The sequence below is a fragment of the Somniosus microcephalus genome, chromosome 12 (assembly GCF_052327205.1).
Source record: "Somniosus microcephalus isolate GS21.2 chromosome 12, FLI_Smic_1.0, whole genome shotgun sequence".
In the NCBI taxonomy this organism is placed as follows: Eukaryota; Metazoa; Chordata; class Chondrichthyes; order Squaliformes; family Somniosidae; genus Somniosus; species Somniosus microcephalus.
Window position 1 is genome coordinate 8670164 of NC_140998.1, and position 18942 is coordinate 8689105.

General features: G+C 47.5%; 1 protein-coding gene across 1 annotated transcript in view; it reads right to left on the minus strand.

Annotated features, from left to right (window-relative positions):
- esr2a (estrogen receptor 2a) overlaps nucleotides 1-17624 on the minus strand; it is a 450714-nt gene extending 433090 nt beyond the window's left edge. Inside the window, exons 1-2 of the mRNA XM_086004166.1 lie at nucleotides 17566-17624; nucleotides 16524-16729 (exon numbers count right to left, since the gene is read on the minus strand). Coding sequence (XP_085860292.1) covers nucleotides 16524-16729; nucleotides 17566-17624 — 265 coding nt within the window. The remainder of the gene's footprint in view (nucleotides 1-16523; nucleotides 16730-17565) is intronic.
- Between the last annotated feature and the right edge of the window lie 1318 nt (nucleotides 17625-18942).

Consider the following 18942-nt stretch of genomic DNA (forward strand, 5'->3'; position numbering starts at 1 on the left):
GGACTAGACAGACTAGATGCAGGAAGGATGTTCCCGATGGCGGGGGAATCCAGAACCAGAGGTCACATAGATAAGGGGTAAGCCATTTAGGACAGAGATGAGGGGGAATTTCTTCACCCAGAGAGTGGTGAACCTGTGGAATTCTCTACCACAGAAGGCAGTTGAGGCCAATTCATTAAATATATTCAAGAAGGAATTAGATATATTTCTTAAGGCTAAAGGGATCAAGGGATATTGGGAGAAGGCAGGGACAGGGTATTGAGTTTGGATGATCAGCCATGATCTCATTAAATGGCAGAGCAGGCTCGAGGGGCCGAATGGCCTACTCCGGCTCCTATCTTCTATGTTTCTATGACTAAAGACTCCAGACTACAGCCTACAGATAGCAGACTACAGTCAGCAGTCTGCACACAGCAGACTACAGACTACAGACAACAAACAGACTGCAGACTACAGACAACAGATAACAAACAACAGACTGCAGACTACAGACAGCAGACTCAGGCTAAAGACGGCAGACTGCATACAGTAGACAGCAGAGAGTAGACTACAGACAGCAGACGGCAGACTCAGACTAAAGACACCAGACAGCAGAGAGTAGACTACAGACAGCAGGCAGCAGACAGCAGAAAACAGATTGCAGACTGCAGACGGCAGACTACAGACAGCAGACTTCAAACAGCAGACAGCAGACTGCAGACAGCAGACTACAGACTACAGACAGCAGACTACAGACAGCAGACTACAGACTACAGACAGCAGACTGCAGACTACAGACAGCAGAAAACAGACTGCAGACAGCAGACAGCAGGCAAATTGAAAAGCAAATCTGGGGATCCTTCTTACTCCCAAACAACACACTCAACACTAAAGTCTCACGGTAACATGATGAAAAACGCCGGGTTTGGCAGACTCAGCTTCAACCAAAAAAAGTGAATAAAATGTACTGAACATGTCCATTCTAATTAAGTGTCACCTGCACCAGTAAAAGTGTGTATTTTCAAAATTATTTAATTCTATCTGGAAAGATAGTAAAAGTATAGAGTCATAACAGCACAGAAGGCGGATATTCAGCCCATCGAGTCGGTGCCGGCTCTCTGTAGAGCAATCCAGTCAGTCCCATTCCCCCGCTCTATCCCCATAGCCCTGCAAGTTTATTTCCCTCAACTGCCTATCCAGTCTCCCCTTGAAAACAATGAGGGGGAGAAATTGGGTTGAGCCGCACACGGGGCGCCAAGCTCGCCTGGGCGCCAGATTTTGCGCTGCGATCGGAGCAGCAGCGATCGCCGGAAATTCAGCTTGAGCGCCCCGAGAGGGAGGCGGGGCGAGGCTCGAGGCGCTCTGCGTCCCTCTTGGAGCGCTGAAACTGAATATCGCAGCGCAACGTGCCACAGCGCCACACGCTGCGGCATGGCGCGCTGCGGTACTGCAGGCCTTCCTCCCATTCTTAAGGGGGAGGGGCCTGCACCAGCGCGATGAGCGATCGCGAGTGCCGGCCAAAGAGCCCGGCACCGAGGAGAAGTGCCGGGCTCTCGGAAAACAGCCGGCAATGCCGCGGGGGGGGGGGGGGGGACCAGGAGGCCGGGGACGGAGGTGCTGGCAGGCGGCCGCCGAAAAAAACGGCCGCCCCGCACCTCCACCTTAATTTGCGCCACTGCCGCCACAGGTAGGCCCCGTTATCCGGGTGCGATTAGCGAGCGGCGCTACAGAGGCGGTCGCTGCCAAATATCGCGATCGGGGCGGTAGCGGGGCACTGCGCACACCGATGATGTCATCGGTGGCGGCGCAGCGCAACAGGCTAACGCCGCCATTAGCGCCCCAGCTAAATATCGCGGGAGGTGTGGCCAGTGGCGCTAAAGCCAGAGTGCCCTCTTTAGGCGCTAACTGTTGGCGCAGCCCACCGAATTTCTCCCCGAGTGTCTTCCCTTCCACCACTTCTGTCGGCAGCAAGTTCCAGGTCCTCACCACTCGCTGCGTAAAAAAGTTTTTCCTCACGTCCCCATTGTATCTCTTGCCCAAAGCCATAAATCTGTGACCCCTAGTCTTTGTACCATCAACTAGTGGGAACAACCTTTCCCCATCTAGCCTATCCAAACCAGTCATAATCTTGTACACCTCTATCAAATCACCCCTCAACCTCCTTTGCTCTAATGAAAACAAATCCAGCTTCTCCAACCTGTCATTGTAGCTAAGATCCCCCATTCCCGGAACCATTCTGGTAAATCTCCTCTGCACCCTCTCAAGGGCCTTCACATCCTTCCTAAAGTGTGGTGACCAGAACTGGACACAATACTCCAGTTGTGGCCAAACCAGCACTTTATAAATGTTCAGCATAACTTCTCTACTTTTGTACCCAATACCTCTATTTATGAAGCCCAAGATCCCATATGCTTTGCTAACCACTCTCTCAATATGTCCTGCCACCTTCAGGGACCTATGCACATTAACTCCCAGGTCCCTCTGTCCCTGCACACTCTTTAAAACTGTGCCATTAAGTGTATATTGCCTCTCCCTGTTCCTTCTGCCAAAATGCATCACCTCACACTTCTCTGTATTAAATTCCATCTGCTCACTTGTCTGCCCATTCTGCTAGCCTTTCTATGTCCTGTTGCAGTCGATTGGTAACATCATCACTGTTTGCCACACCCCCAAGCTTGGTGTCATCGGCAAATTTAGAAATTCTACTCTGTATTTCAATATCCAGGTCATTTATATATATCAAAAAAAGCAGTGGCCCCAGCACTGACCCTTGGGGAACACCACTGTCTACCATCCTCCAGTCTGAAAAACAGTCATTTACCACAACTCGCTGTTTTCTGTCCTTAAGCCAATTCCTTATCCAAGCTGCCACTGACCCAACTATTCCATGAGTCTCAATTTTGTTAACCAGCCTTCTATGTGGTACTTTGTCAAATGCCTTCCGAAAATCCATGTAGACAACGTCCATTACATTCCCTTCATCAATCCTCTCTGTTACTTCATCAAAAAATTCAATTAGATTAGTCAAACACGATCTGCCTTTTACAAATCTGTGTTGGCTCTCCTTAATTAGCTTAAACCTCTCCAAGTGCCCGTTAATTTTTTCCTTGATTATTGTTTCTAAAACTTTACCCACCACTGATGTTAAACTGACCGGCCTGTAGTTACTAGGATTGTCCTTACACCCTTTCTTGAACAATGGTGTCACATTTGCCACTTTCCATTCCTCAGGCACCTCCCCCGCATCTAGGGAAGATTGGAAAATTATGGCAAGCCCTTCCGCTATCTCCTCCCCCAATTCCCTTAGCAACCTGGGATGCAAGCCATCTGGACCAGGCGACTTGTCCACTCTAAGCATACCCAGCCTTTCTAATACATCCTGTCTATCAATTTTCACCCCTTCCATTGCTTCTACCTTTTCCACTTCTACCGATATTTTGTCAGCATCCACCTCCTTAGTAAACACCGATACAAAGTACTTATTGAGTATTCTAGCCTTGCCCTGTGCCTCTAAGCATATATCACCTTCTTTGTCCCTAATAGGCCCTACCCCGTCTCTTACTACCCGCTTACTGTTTACATGCCAGTAGAAGATTTTTGGATTCACTTTTATGTTAACCGCCATTCTACTCTCATATTCTCTCTTTGCCAATCTTATTTTCATCTTCACATCCCCTCTCAACTTATTGTATTTAGTCTGGTTCTCCCTTGAAAAATTCACCTGACATGCATCATACACCCTCTTTTTTTGTTTCATCATCTTCTCTATCTCCCTCGTCATCCAAGGAGCCCTTGCTTTGGTTCGCTTACCCTTCCCTCTTGTTGGAATGTACCTAGCCTGTACTTGGAACATCTCCTCCTTAAAGATCTCCCATTGTTCCGTTACAGTTTTTCCTGTCAGTCTTTGGTTCCATTTTACTCTGGCTAGATCTTTTTGCATCCCATTGAAGTTAGCCCTATTCCAGTTTAGAAGTTCCACTCCAGATTGTTCCTTGCTCCTCTCCATTGCTAATCTAAATCTTATGATACGATGATCACTTGTACCCAAGTGTTCTCCCATAGAGACTTGGTCGACCTGGCCCACCTCATTCCCCAGCACCAGATCCAGCAATGCCTCCTTCCTAGTTGGGCCAAGAACATATTGGGCAAGGAAATTCTCCTGAACACATTTCAGAAATTCCTCCCCCTCCTTTCCCTTTACCCTGGCATTATCCCAATCGATATTTGGGTAATTAAAGTCCCCAATATCACCATTCTATAGCTCTTGCACATCTCTGCGATTTCCCTGCAGATTTGCTCCTCTACCTCCCTCTCACTATTTGGAGGCCTATAGAATGCCCCCAATAGTGTGATCATGCCCTTTTTGCTCCTCAACTCTAACCAAATGGATTCTATCCTTGTCCCCTCAAGAACATCCTCCCTTTCCAACACTACAATGTCTTCCTAAATCAGCACTGCCACCCCACCTCCCTTTTTTCCTTCCCTATCTTTTCTGAACACCTTGTACCCTTGAATATTAAGTGAATATCTGCGCTCTTCAGTAAATATTATTTGTACTCGGTATTGTACATGACTAAAACCGTGAGCTGAGTTTAATTTCATCCCCAGCACCGACGGGAATAATGATACTAAGTGCACACCTATTATTGAGTGGTACGAAACAGAATTTAATACCTATTAATGAAACATTAATCTATTTTTGGCCTTATTTTCGCAATTGTGTATTTTCCCCAAAGCCGTTGACAGATCCTGTGGTTTCATTCTCGAGTGTGGTGGTTGCTACTTATTTATTTTTTCCTGAGAGCCTCCTGCTGATAACCTAGCAATCAATTCACTTCATTATTTGTTTTAAGTGCCCGCTGGTACCACTTATCCCTCTAAATACTTCTCTCTAAAGGACAGGGACAGCAGCAAGCATATGGGAACGCCACCACTTCCAAGTTCCCCTCTAAGACACACACACCATCCTGACTTGGAGATGTATCGGCTGTTCCTTCATCGTCACTGGGTCAAAATCCTGGAACTCCCTCCCTACCAGCAACTGTGGGAGTACCTTCACCACACGGATTGCAGCGGTTCAAGAAGGCGGCTCACCACCACCTTCTCAAGGGCAATTAGGGATGGGCAATAAATGCCGGCTTTGCCAGCGATGACCAGACCCCCAAGAATGCTTTTTTGTTTAAATCTGTATTCGTGTCATAGACATAGAAACATAGAAGATAGGAGCAGGAGTAGGCCATTCGGCCCCTGGAGCCTGTTCCACCATTCAATGAGATCATGGCTGATCATCCAAGTTCAGTACCCTGTCCCTGCCTTCTCCCCATATCCCTTGATCCCTTTAGCCCAAAGAAATATATCCAACTCCTTCTTGAATACATTTAATGAATTGGCCTCAACTGCCTTCTGTGGTAGAGAATTCCACAGGTTCACCACTCTCTGGGTGAAGAAATTCCTCCTCATCTCTGTCCTAAATGGCTTACCCCTTATCCTTAGACTGTGACCCCTGGTTCTGGACTCCCCGGCCACTGGGAACATCCTTCCTGCATCTAGTCTGTCTAGTCCTGTTAGAATTTTATAAGTTTCTATGAAATCCCCTCTCATTCTTCTAAACTCCAGTGAATATAAGCACAATCGACCCAATCTCTCCTCATACGTCATTCCTGCCATCCCAGGTATCAGCCTGGTGAATCTTCGCTGCACTCCCTCCATGGCAAGAACATCCTTCCTCAGATAAGGTGACCAAAACTGCACACAATACTCAAGGTGCGGCCTCACCAAGGCCCTGTACAACTGTAGCAAGACATCCTTGTTCCTGTACTCGAACCCTCTCGCTACGAAGGCCAACATACCATTTGCCTTCTTAACCGCCTGCTGCGCCTGCATGCTTACCTTCAGCGACTGGTGCACAAGGACACCCAGGTCTCATTGCACTTCCCCTTCTCCCAATCTATTGCCGTTCAGATAATAATCTGCCTTCCTGTTTTTGCCACCAAAGTGGATAACCTCGCATTTATCCACATTATACTGCATCTGCCCAATCACCCAACCTGTCCAAATCATACTGGAGTTTCTCGGCATCCTCCTCACAGCACACACGCACACCCAGCTTTGTGTCGCCTTCAAACTTGGAGATATTACATCTAGTTTCCTCGTCTAGATCATTAATATATATTGTGAATAGCTGGAATCCTAGGACCGATCCTTGCGGTATCCCACTAGTCACTGCCTGCCACTCGGAAAAAGGCCCGTTTATTCCAACTCTTTGCTTCCTGTCTGCCAACCAGTTCTCTATCCAAGTCAGTACCTTGTCCCCAATCCCATGTGCTTTAACTTTGCACGCTAATCTCTTATGCAGGACCTTAACGAAAGCCTTCTGAAAGTCCAAATACACCACATCCACTGGTTCTCCCTTATCTATTCTACCAGTTACATCTTCAAAAAATTCCAGTAGATTAGTCAAGCACGATTTACCTTTTGTAAATCCATGTTGACTTTGTCCGATACTGTCACTGTTTTCCGAGTGCTCTGCTATTACATCTTTTATAATGGATGTGATAAATAATAATAACTTCCGGGAAGTTATGTGCACATCACTTCCTGTGAACTGTGAACTCTGTGCATACATCACTTCCTGTGCATACGTCACTTCCTGTGTTTGGACTAGTATAAATACTGAACTGCTCAGTATGGTAAAAGGGCTTCACCTAGAGGCATGGTGAAGACCGCTCTTGTATATAGTTTAATTATAAGTTGCTTAAAGCTTACTTTAAAGTTCCTTGATGTGTGAGACTCTTTTGTTACATCAATTTAAGCAACTTAGTATTTACACTCACAAATACTAGACCTTCGGACAAACTCGGAGTTAAGGATCCAGGGAACCACCCATCATGGAAAACATCCTTAAACCTACTCGTCTGGACTTGGACCCAAACGCACCAGTAGCTGGCAGGGTATGGAAGCATTGGTACCGTACTTTTGAGAATTTTCTTGATGAATGTAAAGCGAATGCTTCTACTAAACTGAGGATACTTATCAACTATGTGACCCCAACAGTGTTTGAATATGTTGATGAATGGGATAATTACGATGAGGTGATCCGGGCACTTAAAAAACTATATGCCAAGACCGCAAATGAGGTCTATGCTAGACATCTACTGGCCACAGCCCGACAAGGGCCAGGGGAATCGATTAACGAATTCCTTCAAGAACTTCGCAGGCTCAGCGTAGATTGTAACTTTCAGGCAGCCTCGGCTGAGCTGTACCGCGAAGAAATGATTCGTGATGCTTTCATCTGCGGGATTGCCTCTCCATTTATACGCCAGCGTCTACTGGAAAGTAAAACACTTGAGCTACAAAAGGCTTTTGACCTGGCTTGTTCTCTGGATTTGGCAAAGAAAAATGCAGACCTCTATCAGCTGCCCAGATCTCGATCTGCTGCTGTAACTGCAACCAGATGATTCAAGTGGCCTCAGGTGAACCCTATCATGGAGGAATCTAATCCTGATGATACTTCTGATGAAGAAGAGGAGTATGACCCCACTTTAGCAGCCTCTTGGCAATCTAGGAAGGAATGCTTCTTTTGTGGAGATTCTTTTCACCCTAGGAAATTCTGCCCTGCTCGCAATGCGATCTGCAGTCATTGCGATAAAAAGGGACACTTTGCAAAAGTTTGCCAATCAAGAGCCTCTACGAGGGCCTATCCAGCTAAGGCCTACCAAACTGCCCCAATTAGGGCCTATCAAGATGCTCCGGCTAGGACCTATCAAGCTTCCTCTCGAGCTCTCTCCCGAAGAAGCACACCTAGAGTTTCAGCCACTCTCTGTGCAACCACACCAATTACAGCTGCTTGCCCACAGAACCTGTTTCATGCAGCTACAAAAGTTTCAATTAATGGGCATACCTTAGATGCCTTAATTGACTCAGGAAGTACTGATAGTTTCATTAGAGAACAGATTGTTGCAAAATTGAAACTACATATCTTCCCATCGGACCAGGCAATTGCGATGGCTCAGTCATCACTTAATACCAGAATCTCCGGCTTTTGTATTATTGATATGACACTTAATGGTCGCATGTATCCCTCCACCCGACTTTCGGTGCTCAAGGACTTATGTAGTGATCTCATCTTAGGGCTGGATTTTCAAAAACAGCATAAGAAACTCACCATTGAGTTCGGCGGATCCAAACCTGGACTTACTATTTCTAATATACTGTCTAAATTACCGTTTTGTGCATTATCAGCAGCTTCACTTGATGAACTCTCATTATTTGCCAGTATTCCTCCTCGATGCAAACCAATAATAACAAAATCGCGGCGCTTTAGTCAGGAAGACCAATCTTTTATTGAAGCTGAAATCTCTCGACTTTTAGCAGAGGATATCATCGAACCATGTTCGTCGCCCTGGCGGGCTCAAATCGTCATCGTCAAGAACCCTCTAAAACCTCGCAAACAACGACTATGCATTGATTATTCGCAAACCATCAATCAATATACTGACTTGGATGCCTACCCATTGCCACGCATTGATGATATAGTTAATAAACTGGCCGAATACAAAGTGTTCTCAACTTACGATTTAAAAAGTGCCTATCATCAGGTACCCTTGAAGGTCTCAGATAAGCAGTACACGACCTTTGAGGCTAATGGACGGCTGTACCAATTTTGTCGCCTCCCATTCGGGGTTACTAATGGAGTGGCTGTCTTCCAACGGGCAATGGATGGCCTGGTTAAGCAGGAAAATTTAAGGGACACTTTTCCCTATCTTGATAACATTACTATTGCAGGTCATGATCAACAGGAACACGACGCCAACCTCCAAAAATTTCGGGATGCCCTCCATCATCGTAACTTAACTTTGAATGAATCTAAATCTGTTGAGTCGCAACCGACCATCAACATCCTTGGCTACTGCGTAGGCAATGGTATCATTAAGCCAGACCCAGAAAGACTTCGCCCACTCCAAGAGCTTCCGTCACCTAAGAATCCGGCTTCTTTACATCAGGCTTTCGGTCTGTTTGCATACTACGCTAAATGGATTCCTCATTTTTCAGACGAAATCCAACCCTTGCTGCATGCTCGATCATTTCCATTGGAAACAGCGGCTGTTGCAGCCTTTAACCTTCTCAAAAAACAGTTGGAGAAAGTGGCTCTTCACTCCATTGATGAGAATCTCCCTTTCATAGTCGAATGTGATGCCTCGGAGGTGGCGATCTCGGCTACTTTAAATCAGGAAGGTCGTCCTGTAGCATTTATGTCCAGGACCTTGCAAGGTGCCGAGCTACATTATCCTCCGGTTGAGAAGGAAGCCACAGCCATTATAGAGGCGGTACGGAAGTGGAACCATTTCCTAGCTCGCCAGCACTTTACATTAATCACGGACCAGCGATCAGTCGCCTTCATGCTCGATAATCGAAAACGAACCAAAATTAAGAATAATAAAATACAGCTTTGGAGGATGGAACTGGCCTCTTTTGGTTACACCATTCACTATCGACCTGGCAAGGAGAATGTGGCCCCGGATACCCTCACACGAGCATTCTGCTCCACTATGTCGTCCTCTACTCTCATAGATGTCCATAATGGATTGTGTCATCCTGGCGTTACGCGCATGCTACATTTCGTACGATCACGGAATCTCCCTTTTTCTACTGGAGATGTAAAGAAAATGTGCTCAGAATGCCGGCTTTGTGCAGAATTAAAACCTCAGTTCTTCCGCCCCTCAGATGGTATGCTCATACACGCAACCCAACCGATACAACGACTTAGCATCGATTTTAAGGGCCCAGTACCCTCTTCAACTCGGAACACATATTTGCTCACCATGATTGATGAATATTTACGTTTTCCGTTTGCCTTCCCCTGCTCCAATATGCTGGCGTCCACAGTAATCTGCTGCCTTGAGCTGGTATTTTCTCTCTGTGGCATGCCGGCTTACATTCACTCGGATCGGGGTCCATCCTTTATGTCAAGGGAACTCAAGGACTACCTCTCAGAACGGGGAATTGCTACAAGCAAAACGACGCCATATCATCCCATCGGAAATGGGCAGGTGGAGAGGTATAACGGTATAATTTGGAATTCCGTACATCTTGCTTTAAGATCTCGGGGCCTACCAAACCAGCAATGGGAAACAGTGCTTCCGGATGCATTGCACTCTATACGGTCCCTTCTTTCTACAGCCACAAATACTACACCTCATGAGTGGTTCTTTGGATTCCAGCGTCGCTCATCTTATGGGACATCCCTCCCGTCATGGCTAACTACTCCTGGACCTGTACTACTCCGAAGATACGTTCGGACGTCTAAAAATGACCCTCTCATAGACGAGGTCGAACTAACCGATGCCAACCCCACCTATGCATACATACGATATCCCGATGGCCGAGAATCTACCGTATCATTACGGGATCTGGCTCCCTGCCCACCAGGACCTAGTGGGACATCGAGTGATGGTATTTTACCAGGAGCCTCTTGGAACCTACCGGGTACCCCGCTCCAGGATCCTGATCTGACACCAACTAGCTTGGTGCCGGTAGAACCCCGCACTCAAAGTTGCGACCCTACCAGTACCGCGCACCAAAGTACTGATCCGCCACAGACCAGCTCTGCACCTCCCTCTGAACAGAGACAGACTGACTCTGCACCTATTGGGACTCGTACACGAAGCCATGATCTCCCCGACCCTTCACAGGGTAATCCAGGCCACACAGACTCTGACCAATGGCCAACAGCATGTAAACGGACCAGCGACCCTCTACGACGGGAACCCAAACGGGTGCGACTCTTCCTCGTTCGGCGGCTGCGGAATAAAAGGAAGACCACAGCCTTCTAATCTCGCAGGAGGGAAGAATGTGATAATAATAATAACTTCCGGGAAGTTATGTGCACATCACTTCCTGTGAACTGTGAACTGTGAACTCTGTGCATACATCACTTCCTGTGCCTACGTCACTTCCTGTGTTTGGACTAGTATAAATACTGAACTGCTCAGTATGGTAAAAGGGCTTCACCTAGAGGCATGGTGAAGACCGCTCTTGTATATAGTTTAATTATAAGTTGCTTAAAGCTTACTTTAAAGTTCCTTGATGTGTGAGACTCTTTTGTTACATCAATGGACTCTAGCATTTTCCCCACTACCGATGTCAGGCTTACCGGTCTATAATTCCCCGTTTTCTCTCTACCACCTTTTTTGAATAGTGGTGTTACATTAGCTACCCTCCAATCCATGGGAACTGTTCCAGAGTCTATAGAATTTTGGAAGATGACCAGCAATGCATCTACTATTTCAAGGGCCACTTCCTTAAGTACCCTCGGATGTAGATTATCAGGCCATGGGGATTTATCAGCCTTCAATCCCGTCAATTTCCCTAACACCATTTCCCTACAAATACTGATTTCTTTCAGTTCCTCCCTCTCATTAGACCCTATGTTCCCCGACATCGCTGGGAGGTTATTTGTGTCCTCCTTTGTGAAGACAGAACCAAAGTATGTATTTAATTGGTCTGCCATTTCTTTGTTCCCCATTATAAATTCCCCTGATTCTGACTGCAAGGGACCTATGCTTGACTTCACCAATCTTTTTCTCTTCACATATCTATAGAAGCTTTTACAGTCAGTTTTTATGTTCCTTGCAAGCTTACTCTCATGCTCTATTTTCCCCCTCTTAATTAATCCCTTTGTCCTCCTTTGTTGAATCCTAAACTGCCCCCAATCCTCAGGTTTGCTGCTTTTTCTGGCCAATTTATATGTCCTCTCCTTGGATCTTATGCTATCCCTAATTTCCCTTGTTAGCCACGGTTGATTCACCTTTTATTGTTTTATTTTTATGCCAAACAGGGATGAACAAATTCTGTAGTTCATCCATGCGATCTTTAAATGTTTGCCATTGCCTATCCACCGTCAACCCTTTGAGTAACATTCCGCAATCAATCTTACCCAACTTGTGCCTCATACCATCGTAGTTTCCTTTATTTAAATTCAGGACCCTAGTCTCTGAGTCAAATACTTCACTCTCCATCTTAATGAAGAATTCTATCATATTATGATCACTCCGACCCAAGGGGCCTCACACAACAAGATTGCTAATTATTCCTTTCTCATTACATAATACCCAGTCTAAGATGGCCTGATCTCTAGTTGGTTCCTCGCTATATTGGTCCAGGAAAGCATCCCGTATACACTCCAGGAATTCCTCCTCCACAGTATTGTTACTAATTTGGTTAGCCCAATCTATATGCAGATTAAAGTCACCCATAAGAACATAAGAAGTAGGAGCAGGAGTAGGCCATACGGCCCCTCGGGCCTGCTCCGCCATTCAATAGGATCATGGCTGATCCGAACCTAGACTCATGTCCACTTCCCTGCCCGCTCCCCATAACCCTTAATTCCCTTATCAGCTAGGACACTGTCTATTTCATTTTTAAATTTATTTAATGTCGCAGCTTCCACAGCTCTCTGAGGTAGCAAATTCCATAGATTTACTACCCTCTGAGTGAAGAAGTTTCTCCTCATCTCAGTTTTGAAACGGCAGCCCCTTATTCTAAGATTATGCCCCCTAGTTCTAGTCTCACCCATCAGTGGAAACATCCTCCCCGCATCCACCTGATCAAGCCCCCTCACAATCTTATATATTTCGATAAGATCGCCTCTCATTCTTCTGAATTCCAATGAGTAGAGGCCCAAGCTACTCAACCTTTCCTCATAAGTCAACCCCCTCATCTCCGGAATCAACCGAGTGAACCTTCTCTGAACTGCCTCGAGAGCAAGTATATCTTTTCTTAAATATGGAAACCAAAACTGTACGCAGTATTCCAGGTGTGGCCTCACCAGTACCCTGTATAACTGAAGCAAGACTTCCCTGTTTTTATACTCCATCCCCCTTGCAATAAAAGCCATGATTGCATTGGCCTTCCTGATCACCTGCTGTACCTGCATACTAACCTTCTGTGTTTCATGCAACAGGACCCCCCGATCCCTTTGTACTGTAGCACTTTGCAGTTTCTTTCCATTTAGATAATAACTTGCTCTTTGATTTTTTCTGCCAAAGTGCATAACCTCACACTTTCCAACATTATATTCCATCTGCCAAATTTTTGCCCACTCACTTAGCCTGTCTATGTCCTTTTGCGGGTTTTTTATGTCCTCCTCACTCACCGCTTTCCCTCCCATCTTTGTATCGTCGGCAAACTTGGATACGTTGCACTTGGTCCCCTCCTCCAAATCGTTAATATAGATTGTAAAGCGTTGGGGTCCCAGCACTGACCCCTGTGGAACATCACTAGTTACTGATTGCCAACCCGAGAATGAACCATTTATCCCAACTCTCTGTTTTCTGTTAGATAGCCAATCTTCCACCCATGCCAGTATATTATCCCCAATCCCGTGATTTTTTATCTTGTGCAGTAATCTTTTGTGTGGCACCTTGTCAAATGCCTTTTGGAAGTCCAAATACACCACATCCACTGGTTCCCCTTTATCCACCCTGTTTGTTACGTCCTCAAAGAATTCGAGCAAATTTGTCAAACATGACTTCTCCTTCATAAAACCAAGCTGACTCTGTCCGATTAAATTATGCTTATCCAAATGTCCTGTTACTGCTTCCTTAATAATGGACTCCAACATTTTACCAACCATAGATGTTAGGCTAACTGGTCTATAGTTTCCAGCCTTTTGTCTACCTCCCTTTTTAAATAAGGGCATTACATTAGCAGTTTTCCAATCTGCTGGGACCTTTCCTGAATCCAGGGAGTTTTGGAAAATTACCACCAATGCATCCGCAATCCCTACCGCTACTTCTCTCAAGACCCTAGGATGTAAGCCATCAGGTCCAAGGGGTTTATCCGCCTTAAGTCCCATTATCTTACCGAGTACCATCTCCTTAGTGATAACTGCTGTGCCCTTATTGTACACGTCTCTAATTTCCCGTTTAATGCCATCCCCAACCTCCGCATTACTGTTTGGGGGTCTGTATACCACTCCCACTAACATTTTCTGTACCTTGGTATTTCTCAGCTCTACCCATACAGATTCTACATCATCAGAGCTAATATCCTTCCTTACAATTGTGTTAATCTCCTCTTTAACCAGCAATGCTCCCCCACCTCCTTTTCCTTTTTGCCTGTCTTTCCTGAATATTGAATACCCCTGGATGTTGAGTTCCCAGCCCTGGTCACCCTGGAGCGATGTTTCCGTAATCCCAATCATATCATATCCGTTTACATCTATTTGCGCAGCTAATTCATCCACCTTATTACGAATGCTCCTCGCATTAAGACACAAAGCCTTCAGGCTTGTTTTTTTAACACTCTTAGACCTTTTAGAATGATTATTTACTGTGGCCATGTTTGATTTAAACCCTTGATTACTCTGACTGCCACTTTTGCTTTTCTCCTTCCTGTCTTTTGCTTCTATCCTTGTTTCCCTTTCCTCTGTCTCCCTGCACAGGTTCCCAACCCCCTGCCATTTTAGTTTAAACCCTCCCCCACAGCACTAGCAAACACTCCCCCTAGGATATCAGTCCCAGTCCTGCCCAGGTGCAAACCGTCCATTTTGTACTGGTCCCACCTCCCCCAGAACCGGTTCCAATGTCCCAGGCATTTGAATCCCTCCCCCTTGCACCATTCCTCTAGCCACGTATTCATCTGAAATATCCTTCTATTTCTAACCTGACTAGCACGTGCCACTGGTAACAATCCTGAGATTACTACCTTTGAGGTCCTATTTTTTAATTTACCTCCGAACTCCCTATATTCAGCTTTTAGGACCTCATCCCATTTTTTACCTATATCGTTGGTACCTATATGCACCACGACAACTGGCTGTTCACCCTCCCCTTCCAAAATGCTCTGTAGCCGCTCCGAGACATCCTTGACCCTTGCACCAGGGAGGCAACATACCATCCTGGAGTCTCGTTTGCAGCCGCAGAAACGCCTATCTATTCCCCTTACAATAGAATCCCCTATCACTCTAGCTCTCCCACTCTTTTTCCTCCCGTCCTGTACAGCAGAACCACCCATGGTGCCAGGAAGTTGGCTGCTGCTGCCTTCCCCTGATAAGCCATCTCCCTCACCAATATCCAAAGCGGTATATCTGTTTGAGAGGGGGATGGCCACAGGGGACCCCTACACTACCTGCCTGCACCTACTACTCTGCCTGGTGGTCACCCATTCCCTTCTTGCCTATGCAGCCTTTACCTGCGGTGTGACCAACTCCCTAAACGTGCTCGCTCTCGCTCTCTCTCTCTCTCTCACTCTCATTCGCTCCCCATTTCCCCAAATGGATTCAGTCACCAGGCGACACCATGGTAGTAAAGCTCAGACATCACTACCGAAACAATTACAACCCGTTACTCCTAATCCTCGTTTCCCAACCCCCAACAGGAATGTGTATCGTGCACTCTCGGGCTGGGGGAAGATTTATTTTCCCTTTTGGAGGGCTTGAGAATTTTAAATTTTCAAGTTTGCAACAGAGATGTGTAAGTGTGCGACATGATTACCGCCTCAGACTGTGATAAGCTCAGCAGACGAGATCTGCCATTTGCCATTATTATTACGCCTATCCCAAGATGACGTTAAATAGTGCCGTTCATAAAGTCGAGGCTAACACCTTTAAGGCAGGAGGGGAGGAAATTGGGGTCACAATTAATGTCTAACCACAATCCTCTGCCACTTCCACACAGGTCAATCAATGTTTGAAATATAAAGTGGATCATTTCCCATCCCACAAGCCATTCCTTGCTCAGGGTCGGAGGCAGCCAGCCTGTGATCACATTAATCAGTTGGGCCAAACAGGAATGATAAACGTCCCAAGTCGCTTCACGGAGGCCTGACGAGACCCAGATGGACAGCGGGACTAAGAAGGAGCGATTGGGAGGGGGTTGACCATACTCCTGGTCGAAGAGCTGGGGTTTAAGGAGAGTCGGGAAGGAAGTGGTGAGCAGGTGAGGTTTAGGGCGGAAATTGTTTTTTTAAAAGAATATTTCTTTGAACACTTTTGTTTATTAGTTTTAAAATGATTAGAAATGGGTGGCTGGGGGGGGGGGGGTGGAATCCTGTTTGACTGACAGTCAAGAATCACCCAATCGGGGAACAAAGGGTCTGTTCAGTTTCCGACTGGCTGGAAAGGCGAGGTGCTGCGAGGATGGAGTACGTCCAGCCAGAGATGGTAATCCAATGATGCCCCCTTATTCTGGACTTCCCCACCAAAGGAAATAGCTTCACTCTATCTACACCAGCCAATCCCTTTATCACTGATCAGCCCTCAATCTTCTAAACTCAGGGGAATGCAAGCCAAGTCCGTGCAGCCTGTCCTCATTATTTAACCCTTTAAGCAACGGGTATCATTCAGGTGAATGATGCCCCCACCCCCCCAGGGCCAATCTATCCTTCCTGAGGGGTGGTGCCCTGAACTGTACTCCAGTATGGCCAAGGTCCTGATAACCAGAGCATCACCCTCTTGTGTTGCAGCCTCCTGGAGATGAAGGCCAACTTCCCATTCGCCTTGTTTGTACCCTGGACCTGTAAGCAAACAGCAGCGGGGCTTGTACCTTGAATGCTTCTTTTGAAGAAGGCTTTGCAGCCCTCACAGGACCAGACGCCGTAGTGATATCCCGAGGCGAAGTCATTGCAAACGGCACAGAAGTGAGCATCACGCCTGGAACACACGCCGTTGACGGAGGACCCGGGTGCCGCGGGTTTCTTTTTCAAATTCTCCCTGGTGAAAAGAAAGACAGACTCGCGTTTATACAGCGTACTTCACCACCTCAGCACCTGCCAAAGCGCTTCACAGCCAGTGAAGAACTTTTTGAAGTGTAGTCACTGTTTGTAATGTGGGAAACGCGGCAGCCAATTTGCGCACAGCAAGCTCCCACAAACAGCAATGCGACAATGAGCAGATCATCTGTTTTTAGCGACGCTGGTTGAGGGGTAACTATTGGCCAGGACACCGGGTTCTGACGAAAGGTCATCGACCTGAAACGTTAGACTCTGTTTCTCTCTCCATGGATGCTGCCTGGCCTGCTGAGTTTTTCCAGTGTTTTCTGTTGTTATACCGGGGAGAACTCTCCTGCTTTTAAGCAAAATGGTGCCGTGGGATCTTTTCCGTTCAACTGAGAGGGCAGATGGAGCCTCGGTTTGACGTCTCATTGAAAAGGCAGCACCTCCGACAGTGCAGCACTCCCTCAGTACGGCACTGGGAGTGTCAGCCTGGATTATAGGCTCAGGTCTGTGGAGTGGGGCGTGAACCCACAACCTTCTGACTCGGAGGCGAGAGTGCTGCCCACTGAACCACGACTTAGATCTAAAAATCCACAAATTACCACAAAACACACGCAGTTTTGAATGGTCAGGCTGTTGTAATCTGAACGCGACACTCCCTCTGTTTCCTCACTCCGTTCCCCGATCTCCCTGCACCAGACATCAGGCCTCCTGCTCATTTCAAACTCCCACCTGGACACTTGGGGCGCTACAAATTTAGCTTAAAAAATAATTAGCTGGTGTCAGTAAAAGTGACCATGAAGCTGTCGAATTGTCACAAAAACCCAGCTGGTTCACTAATGTCCCTTAGGGAAGGAAGCTTGCCGTCCTTACCCGGTCTGGGCCCGGTGACTCCGGTCCCTACAGTAACGTGGTTGAATCTTAAGTGCCATCGGAAGTGGCTTAGCAAGACACTCAGTTGTATCAGGCCTGCTGCCAATGTTTAAGAAGAAGGCCCACCACCACCTTCTCAGGGCAACGAGGGGTGGGCAATCAATGTAAACATATTGAAACGGCCAGGGAAAGACCAGCTGGTCCATCTAGCCCATCCCGGACAGTTGAGATGCCTTTTGCATCTGGTCAAGTGACTCACTCCCCTTAGGTGCAATGTAGACGCCTGGCGAAAAACCAGATCAAAAGCCCAAGGCCAATTAGCGTTGGGGGACTGGTAGCCCATGTAGATCAGCAAGGACGGGGGTGATGGGCAAGCGGGACTTGTTGTGGGATAGGATACGGGCAGCAGAGTGTTAAAATCTGGAAAATTCCTCTCCGATCTCTCCAGATCATCAAATCCAGTCCAGGGACTGCCAACCTTGCCAACGATGGCAAGAATTAATTTTTTTAATAAAGCACCCAATAACAAGACACTTTAAAACAGTAGAATGTGTTATATACCCAGGTTAGACACCTGGGGGGAAAAATTCAGTTGGTTGCGCCTCCCGTTTGCGCCTTAAGAGGGCGCTAACAGGACGCAAACCAACTAGCGCCCGGGCGCAGCACTGCCTACGCCTCCCGCAAAATTCAGCGGGAGGTTAGTGGTGGCGCTAACCGGTAGCGCCCTGCGGCATTGCGATGATGATTTGCTATGTCCGACGGGGTCTGGGGGGCGTACCTGCGGCCGGGGAGGCTCAATTTAAAGGCGAGGTGCGAGGCGGCCATTTTTGTTGTTGGCCGCCTGCCAGCACCTGCCTGCGCTCCCGTCCCCGGCCTCCTAAACGCCCCCTGTCCCCGCGGAGTGCCGGCTGCGCTTCAAGAGCCCGGCACTTCTCTTGGGTGCCGGGCTCTTTTGCCTGCACTCCCGATCCCCGGGGGCCCAGCTGGGCCCCGGGTCGCGCTGCACAAGGCCCCTCCCCTTTAAGAAGGGGAGGAAGGCCTGCAATACCGCGGTGCGACGTGCCGCAGCGTGTGGCACTGCGGCACATAACGCCGCAATATTGACTCACAGCGCCCCAAGAGGGATGCGGGGCGCTTCCAGTGGCGCCCCACTTCCCTCCTGGGGCGCAACCACTCAATTTCCGGCGAGGGAGCGCCCCGGCGAAGTTAGCACCCCATTGGGGCACTACTCGATTTTTAGCCCCTGGTCTTTGCAGAGTTAGCTTCACTCAGCCAGTGAGCCAGTTGGAGTGCTCCAGTCCACCTGGGCCGAAGCATGGAGAACCAGCGAATCATCTCGCCCCCAGCCCCTCCCTCCTGCCCCCACCCTCCCCCAAC